Source organism: Colobus angolensis, unplaced genomic scaffold (assembly GCF_000951035.1).
Source record: "Colobus angolensis palliatus isolate OR3802 unplaced genomic scaffold, Cang.pa_1.0 Scaffold113, whole genome shotgun sequence".
Classification (NCBI taxonomy): Eukaryota; Metazoa; Chordata; class Mammalia; order Primates; family Cercopithecidae; genus Colobus; species Colobus angolensis.
The window spans coordinates 6,467,398-6,476,924 of NW_012112364.1; the positions used below are offsets into that span (position 1 = coordinate 6,467,398).

Genomic DNA, 9,527 nt, shown 5'->3' on the forward strand with positions numbered 1-9,527 from the left:
GGCACAAGTATACATATGTAACAAACCTGCACGTTATGCACATGTACCCTAGAACTTAAAGTATAATAAAAAAAAAAAAGAAAGAAAAAAAAATATTAAGTCTTTTCCCCGTAAATATATTTTAACTAAGTCTAAAAAAAAAAATAACATTTTGATGAAAATATTTTAAACTGTCAACAAAAATTATGAGAAAATATCTTAAGTGAAATATTCCATGTAGAAATTAAAAATAATTCCACTGACCCACATCAAAAAGCTTAGCTAAATTGCCACATTTTTAGAACCGATAAACTAAAAACAGAAATGTGCACTTGAAGTTTTGCTTCATACTACAACAAATCGGCTAAAGCAATTTAATTTCCAAAATACCTAATTGAAAAGATTAGCTTAATTTGCCATAATTTTTATTTTTCCCATTTATATTAAGGTTTTAAAAACTCCATATTGTGAAAAACTATAAAACTATCCTAAATTAGAAGCTGTTAAAGTCAACATTTGTCTTTAAGGGCAGAAAACACTGCAATGTTTAATTATAAATCATAATTATAAAAAATTGTATAGGTAAATCACAACATTCTTTTTCATAAAGCAATCATTCTATAATTTAAAAATAATTATTAACTTTCTTTACATGACTATTTTTAATTAGCTATTGAAGTTAATATCAGAGAGTTAATAGGTGACATTTTCTTGCACATTTGATAATCAACTGCTTTATGCATCAATTCATATATTTACTTGAATAAATTACTGGCAGGTTAAAATCCAGTTTATAAACTGGAGGGTTGGCCAGGCAAGGTGGCTCACGCCTGTAATCCCAGTACTTTGTGAGGCCGAGGTGGGTGGATCACCTGAGGTCAGGAGTTCGAGACCAGCCTGGCCAACATGGTAAAACACCGTCTCCACTAAAAATACAAAAAAATTAGCCGGATGTGACGGTGGGTGCCTGTAATTCCAGCTGCTCGGGAGGCTGAGGCAAGAGAATCCCTTGAACCCAGGAGGCAGAGGTTGCAGTGAGCTGAGATTGTGCCACGTCACTCCAGGCCAGGCAATAAGAGAGAGACACCATCTCAAAAAATAAAAATAAAAAATAAAGTGGGGGGTTAGTTTTAAAAATAATTTTGAGGCCGGGCATGGTGGCTCACGCCTGTAATTCCAGCACTTTGGGAGGCAAAGCGAGTGGATCATGAGATCAGGAGTTCAAGACCAGCCTGGCCAGCATGGTGAAACCCTGTCTCTACTAAAAACACATGAAAAATTAACTGGGCATGGTAGTGCATGCCTGTAATCCTAGCTACTTGGGAGGCTGAGGCAGGAGAATCGCTTGACCCCAGAAGGTGGAATTTGCAGTAAGCCGAGATCATGCCACCGCACTCCAACCTGGGCGACAGAGCAAGACTCTATCTAAAACAAACAAAAAATTTGAATTCTTGTTTTTTTAATAAACAAAATTACTTCTACTAAATAGAAATAACTGGAAAAAATGCAAATACCATATGAATGTTAAATAACGTGATCTCAAATCATATAATCTTTATTCTAGCTGGTTCCCAAGTTATTTATAAACAAAGGCTTTTATGCTCCAGAACTCTCTTCACTGCCTTGCCTTCTTCTCCCTCAACCGCACGTCTGGCAAATAGGATGGTGGATTAAAGCAAGTCACAGCAGAGGGCGAATGCCTTGGGAAAGTATTGAATTTCAAAAGAGTAATGTACTATAAAGAAAGGGAATGGACATTTGCTGAGCACCTACTATGTACCAGATCTATTCCTCAAGAAAGCCATTTAAGCTAGGTTTCAGTTTCAGCATTTTATAGCTGGGGAAACACGCTGATGGAAGTTATAAAAGGTGCCCAGTCACAGAATAGTCAGTGGCAGTGCCGACATTCTGAGGCAGGCCAGTGTGAACTGTCAATCTGCAACAGAAGGAATCAGTCCAGGCCCGGGTTGTCTGGAGTTGTCACCCCAGATCTTACCCCAGTCATAGCAGGGTGAACAACTTGGCGTCTCATCATTTTTCCCCTTACTCCCCTCTAGCTGGCTTTTTAACACATTGAAGGCACAGAAACCCCTTTCCTACTTTAGCTTCTAATTTTAACAATATTAAATATCAAATCTAATATTAAAAATCAAATTATACCATCCTAATGCAGTTGCACAGAATCATGTCCAAGATGAATGATTCCGTTAAATATTCTCAAGGATTAACTGATTCAGTTAAATATTCTTAACTAAAACTCCAAGTAGACCTCTCCTTTATTCAATAATATGTAACAGATACTAAATCACTTTAAATTAGTAATTCAAATAATCTTCCAAAGTCACAATAACCTCTTGAACTTCCGGTGTTAACTGCTGACCACCTTTTCCAACTTTCTTGTATAAATCAGTAATGTAACACCTGGAAGGAGTTAACTCAAGTTTCTGATTTCACTTAAAACGAATCCGCAGAATACATAATGCATTGAAAACACTGCAGCTGAGAGCATATCTGCTGTAAAGACAAGTTAATTTTTGTCAGACCATGCCAAATACCTGGTTCCTCCTTCCCAGCCATCACTTTCAGGGTTTAAAAGGTGAGAAAGAACAGAAACTTTATGCAAATACAGAACAACTTTAGATTCTAAAATAACTTTGTGAGGCATGGCTCAGCATCTTTAAGAACTTCAAATCAGTAAATTCAAATGGCCACAAATAATCTACCACTTTAAGGTATTACGTAAACTTTTTTTCCTCTTGCCTTTCCTTCTTTTCATTGATGGTGGGTTATTTCTCTAAGGTACACCATAAGATAAGCATGTATTGAGATATAAAGGGGATATGAATACACAGTATTAGACACTTATATTCAAATGAAAAATAATGTTTCTCACAAAACACTTCTTTGTTCAGAATTGAGTCAGCTCCTCTCATTCTAAATCAAAGGACCCCTGTTCATCGTGGGTAGATGTGAAGCATGGCCCATTTTGATTTCAGGTATGGAAAACTGCAGGACTGACTAAATCCAGCACACGGTTCCCTCTCTAGGAAGTGGTATACAGAGAGTAAGAGCACAGATGTAAATGCATTCATAATGCTCAGATATCCAACAGCAGTAATACACACACGCAATAAGGTAAAAGTCTACAGTCAAGGTAAAAACAAACTACACAAACAAAACCCAGCAGATTGCAAAGCCTGATACCTCTTTGTAATATCAGCAGTCTTCTGGCCAGGATAATTGTCATAGCCTTCCTCAAACTGAATCTGATGCTCTGGTCTTGAATGAACTCTATCTGTAGCAGATCTGGCAACATTCATATCTGACATTATGTTATTGAAACTGAAATAACAAAAAGGTCAAGTAAGTGCATTAAAAATCTTAGCTACAGGCTGGGTGCGGTGGCTCAAGCCTGTAATCCTAGCACTTTGGGAGGCCGAGACGGGCGAATCATGAGGTCAGGAGATGGAGACCATCCTGGTTAACCCGGTGAAACCCCGTCTCTACTAAAAATACAAAAAAACTAGCCGGGCGAGGTGGTGGCGCCTGTAGTCCCAGCTACTGGGGAGGCTGAGGCAGGAGAATGGCGTAAACCCGGGAGGCGGAGCTTGTAGTGAGCTGAGATCCGGCCACTGCACTCCAGCCTGGGCGACAGAGCGAGACTCCGTCTCAAAAAAAAAAAAAAAAAGAAAAGAAATCTTAGCTACAGAACAGTAAAAACTTTCTTCAACAGAAGACTGATATCATTTAATTCTTATTTCATTTTTATGTACTAATTATACAGCATAAAAAATGTTTAAATAAAAAATGCCACCTATTAACATTCATATAACACATTACAATTCATGTTTACTTTCATCTTTTAAAGACGTTCTTCAGAAATATTCATTTAAATCATAAGTGTCTCATGAAAAGTTACTCAGAGAAAATGATAGGAAAGTAAAATCAGTATCTGTATACCTATCACCTACATTCAATAACTAAATTAAAACCAAGAGTTAGCCATATCTATTTGCTGCTTTGTATTTATTCAAACACAAACAAAATGAGTCACTGGAACTGACAGTCCAGATATCTATGTCTTCCTTTTTAAAAAAATTACTATTTATTTTAGAGATAGGGTCTCACTCTATCGCCCAGGCTGGAGTGCAGTGGTAAGATCACAGCTCAATGCAGCTTCAAACCTGGACTTAAGTGATCCTCCTGCCTCAGCCTCCAAAGTAGCTAGAACTACAGGCACAAGCCACCGTGCCCAGCTAATTTTTTTACGTTTTGTAGAGATGGGGTCTTGCTTTGTTGCCCAGGATGATCTCAAATTCCTAGACTCAAGTGATCCTCTCGCCTTAGCCTCCCAAAGTGCTGGGATCATGGGCATGAGCCAGTGCATACAGCCATTTCTTTTCACTTCTTGAAATAAACCTGGTACACATGCTCATTGAGAACACCTGGTTCAGATCACTCTACAAAATAAAGCTGTGTTACCACTTACTATAAAGTAGGCAGCAAGTAGTATAACATCACATAAAACAATGAGAGATGAAGAGAATACGTGGAAAGATATCAGCTGAAATATAATAGGAGGAAAAAGAGAAGGAAACAGACCTGAAGATTACCATACTGTGTATAAAACAAGCTATTTAACTGAAAAAAAAAATTATTTTTCTCAGAGAAGCTACCTTATTCTGTTATTTGTAATAACATTACTGAATTTACCATTTCTATTTTCACGGACAAGAAACTGTAACTGCCTAAAAGGAAACTTCATTCAATTGGTTTCTTAAAAAGGATAGTCATACTTATGTCTTAAGTTTTTTTTGTTCGTTTGTTTTTTGAGACGGAGTCTCGCTCTGTCCTCCAGGCTGGAGTGCAGTGGCCGGATCTCAGCTCACTACAAACTCCGCCTCCCGGGTTCACGCCATTCTCCTGCCTCAGCCTCCCGAGTAGCTGGGACTACAGGCGCCGCCACCACGCCTGGCTAGTTTTTTGTATTTTTAGTAGAGACGGGGTTTCACCATGTTAGCCAGGATGGTCTCGATCTCCTGACCTCGTGATCCGCCCGTCTCGGCCTCCCAAAGTGCAGGGATTACAGGCTTGAGCCACCGCGCCCGGCGTCTTAAGTTTTTTAAAAAAATTGAATTGCTAAAATTATGCCATACATTTTATATACAAATTCCACTTCTGTGGTATATACTATGTGCATTACCCACTAGCCACATGAAAATGGCCATTTTGAGATATAAACATTACTGATCTAAAGGTTGGATTCACTCACCTAACTTTAGGTCTCTCTGCATCTCTCTGTGCCCTTGACTCTTCCTCATGCTGCTGGAGCTGCCTTAACAGCTCTGACTTGGTTGTTTCCTTGTCAAAAGGGAGAGAATCTGCCACAGCAGATGCAGCTGCCACCAACTCAGGACTCAGGGGCTCAGATCTGAAAAAGAAAATGGAAAACAAATGAGAAATAAAAAAGAGATTGGCCAGGTGTGGTGGCTCACACCTGCAATCCCAGCACTTTGGGAAGCCGAGGCAGGTGGATCACTTGAGGTCAGGAGTTCGAGACCAGCCTAGCCAACATGGTGAAACCTCATTTCTACTAAAAATACAAAAATTAGCTGGGTGTGGTAATATGCACCTGTAGTGACAGCTACTCACTTGGGAGGCTGAGGCAAGAGAATTGCCTGAACCCAGGAGGTGGAAGTTGCAGTGAACCAAGATCATGCCACTGCACTCTAGCCTGGGAGACAGAGTGAGACTCCATCTCAAAAAAAAGAAAGAGAGAGAGAGAAAGAGAGGAAGGAAGGAAGGAAGGAAGGAGGGAGGAAGGGAGGGAAGGAGGGAGGGAGGGAGGGAAGGAGGGAAGGAGGGAGGGAAGGAGGGAAGGAGGGAGGGAAGGAAGGAAAGAAGGAGGGAGATTGCTTATTATGCCATTAGTTCATTAGTTTAGTGACAGGTAAAGTGAGTTTTGGGGGAAAACTTTGGTGTTCAAAAAAGTATTCAATTCAATTTCCGGCAAAAGCAAGAATTCTCAACTATTAGGTACCTGTTTTATATAAACTTTGAAATAAACTCTGAAAGGTTAAATGTTAAAATTAATGGATATTTGCTGAAGTACAACACTTATTCAGAACAATATATTAAGGTGGAGGGTGAGGGACAGATCAGCCTCAAAAATTATAAATTAGTGGAATTTTTAATGAAATGCTATTGTATTTTAAAAGCAACATATATTGCAAGCAAATATAAAGGCAGGTTAACCAGTTCACAGAAGCTTTACTGGAACCAACCTAAAGGTCTATCACTAGAATAGAAGAACAAATTGTGATATATCCAGACAATGGAAGAGTACTCAGCTCATGCCAACATGAATGACTTTCATAAACATTAGATCAAGTGAAAGAAGCTGGACACAAAGAATATAAAACACAAACATTAGCCGGACGTGGTGGCACATGCTTGTAATCCCAGCTACTCCAGAGACGTGAGAATCACTTGAACCTAGGAGATGGAGGTTGCAGTAAGCTGAGATTGTACCACTGCACTCCAGTCTGGGCAACAGAGCTAGACTCTCTCTTAAAAAAAATAAATAAATAAAATTCTATATGATTCCTTTTATATCAAGTTCCAGAACAGGCAACACTAATCTGAGGTGGGAAAAAAAAAAAAAAAAATCAAAACAGCAACTGCCTCAGGACAGATGGCTATTGACTGGGAAGGTGAAAATGAAAAACATAGTGTCTTGGTAAGTGTGTGGGTCACAGGGGCTTATCCGTTTGTCAAAATCCTACAGCTGAGATTTGTACACTTTAATATATGTAAATTTTACCTGAAAAAAAAAAGAACCATAAATCATTATCAAATAGGAGACAGAAACTGGGTGAAGGCATAGATGATACAAGAATGGCAAAATGAGGCCGGGCGCGGTGGCTCAAGCCTGTAATCCCAGCACTTTGGGAGGCCGAGACGGGCGGATCACGAGGTCAGGAGATCGAGACCATCCTGGCTAATATGGTGAAACCCCGTCTCTACTAAAAAATACAAAAACCTAGCCAGGTGACGTGGCGGGCGCCTGTGGTCCCAGCTACTCAGGAGGCTGAGGCAGGAGAATGGCGTAAACCCGGGAGGCAGAGCTTGCAGTGAGCTGAGATCCGGCCACTGCACTCCAGCCTGGGCGACAGAGCGAGGCTCCGTCTCAAAAAAAAAAAAAAAAAAAAAGAATGGCAAAATGTTGATTGCTGTTGAAGTTGGGCAATGGTAGAAAGAGGTTATATCATTTTGTGTTCTTTGCATATGTTTCAAATTTTTCATAAGAAAAAGCTTTTAGCTGGGTGCGGTGGCTCACACCTATAGTCCCAGCACTTCGGGAGGCCAAGGCAGGTGGATCACTTAAGGTCAGGAGTTTGAGACCATCCTGACTAACATGGTGAAACACCATCTCTACTAAAAAAAACAAATACAAAAAAATTAGCCGGGCGTGGTGGCACATGCCCGTAGCCCCAGCTACCTGGGAGGCTGAGGCAGGAGAATCATGTGAACCTGGGAGGCGGAGCTTGCAGTGAGCTGAGATCATGCCACTGCACTCCAGCCTCGGCGACAGAGAGAGACTTCAACTCAAAAAACAAAGAAGAAGAATCACTTCATTTAAGTCCTAAATATGGTATCCCCATCAGGTACCCATAGTTCTCCTAGGCCAAATGCAATCTATCAATTAGGGGTCAATTTTGTCATGAAAATGTTGCCTACAATATAGCTGACATTCTACAGTTATCAGGTACCAGATGTATAATCAAAGCACATTATACTTTCAGAAAACAGTGACAGCATTACTTCTGGTCCCACATGCTCTTCCAAAACATTGCCACATATCCATTGAGAGAGAATCTATCTTCCCTCCCTGAAAACCAGGGGAAACTTTGTGACTGCCTTGATGAATGGAACAAGATAGAAGTAACACACTATGACTTCTGAGGCTAGATCAAATAATGTCATACAACTTTCAGTTTGATCCCTCAGGACATTTGTCTGTGGAACCCAGCTACCAGGCAAGAAGCCCAGGCCACATAGAGAGGCCATGGGTAAGTGTATTGGCCAAGAGCCCGAGCTAAAGCCTCAGCCAACAGCCAGTGTCAACCACTGGAAAAGGGCCCTCAGACAATTCCAGATCCCAGCCTGGAATCTACCTTAGCTAAAGATGAGCGGAGAAGACACAAGCTCTCCACTTGGGACCCTGGTTCCCAAACTGTGCCCTAAGGCACTCTGGGTCACCACAGGAAGATACAACCACGTCTGTCAATAATTATGTGAATTAAGCAGTTCACAGTAACATTACAGCAGTCCATATATGCAGGGGTTGGGGGAGGTGGGGCCATGGGAAACGGGCATTATTTCCAGGAACAGCTCTGCCCTGCCCCCAGGATGGATGCACAAGCCCATTATATAAACAGGCAGAGTACCTGCATATAAGTAATGCACATCCTCCCGAATACTTTTAAATCATCTCTAGATTACTTATAATACTTAATTAGGTAAGTAGTACTGTATTATAATACTGTATTTTTTTCTTTTTTAATATTTTCAATCAGATGTTGGTTGAATCTGTGGATGCAGAACCAGTGCATACAGAGGAATGTATATTGCCCCATTCCTATCAATGACATTATATCTTTGTTAAGACGGGTTTCTCAGGAGTGGTTGTGATAAAAACAAATATCCCAGGAAAATCAATGTGGAACGGGGTGAACACAGTGCTGTCCAATCTTATTACAAGGCTAGGTCATTAAAAAGAAAATACAACTTTCTCTTGGCTCACTTTCACTTGAGACACCTGCTCCGGAACCCAGCGACCATGTAGTAAGAAAGCCCAGGCCACAAGGAAAGCCACATGTGGGTGTTTCTGCTAACAATCTCAGCTAAGGTCTCAGATGACAGCCAGCATAAACTGCCAGACCTATGAGTGAGCAAACTTCAGACGATTCCAGCCTCAGACTTCTAAGCCTTCCAACTGAGGCCCCAGACATCACAGAGCACAGACCAGCCTTCCCCGCTGTGTTCTAGCCAAATTGCTAACCCCACAGAATCTGTGAGCATAATGAATGCATGTTTTATGCTATTATGTTTGGGAGGTAGTGTAGCTATAATAACCATATCAATGAAGGTTCAAAATATAATACAAAGAAAGAAAAGCAGGCTCTGCATGAAGCAATGATGACAGTGCCTCATGAAGCAACGATCATGATTTACCTAGTCCTGTGCACTGGAGTCCTTGAAAAAGGGGGAGGGGAGGCAAAAATCATTAAAAGACACCTTTTAAAACTCAAAACAGGCTGGGCGCGGTGGTTCACACCTGTAATCCCAGCACTTTGGGAGGCCAAGGTGGCCGGATCACAAAGTCAGGAAATGAAGACCATCGTGGCTAAACCAGGGTTTCATGGTGAAAGCCTGTCTCTACTAAAAATATAGAAAATTAGCCGGGCATGGTGGCAGGCGCCTGTAGTCCCAGCTACTTGGGAGGCTGAGGCAGGAGAATGGCGTGAACCCGGGAGGCGGAGCTT

At 40.9% G+C, this 9,527-nt stretch overlaps 1 protein-coding gene across 1 annotated transcript; it reads right to left on the minus strand.

Moving 5' to 3' along the window:
- Positions 1-2,294: 2,294 nt before the first annotated feature.
- On the minus strand, positions 2,295-8,358 carry LOC105524094 (28S ribosomal protein S31, mitochondrial-like). The gene is made up of 4 exons (XM_011959212.1): positions 8,306-8,358; positions 5,252-5,410; positions 3,184-3,321; positions 2,295-2,400 (listed from the first exon to the last, which is right to left on the minus strand). The coding sequence occupies exons 1-4, from the start codon at positions 8,356-8,358 to the stop codon at positions 2,295-2,297; spliced, it is 456 nt and encodes a 151-aa protein (XP_011814602.1).
- Positions 8,359-9,527: the final 1,169 nt, after the last annotated feature.

Bases quoted from the DNA above. Each gene is read 5' to 3' on its own strand.
- LOC105524094 (XM_011959212.1), bottom strand. From the start codon at position 8,358: ATGCCCGTTTCCCATGGCCCCACCTCCCCCAACCCCTGCATATATGGA. The intron at 3,322-5,251 runs GTGAGTGAATCC...TTGTTATTTCAG, and splicing joins GCAGAGAGACCTAAAGTTAG to TTTCAATAACATAATGTCAG. The intron at 2,401-3,183 runs GTATCAGGCTTT...AACTCCTTCCAG, and splicing joins ACTGCTGATATTACAAAGAG to GTGTTACATTACTGATTTAT.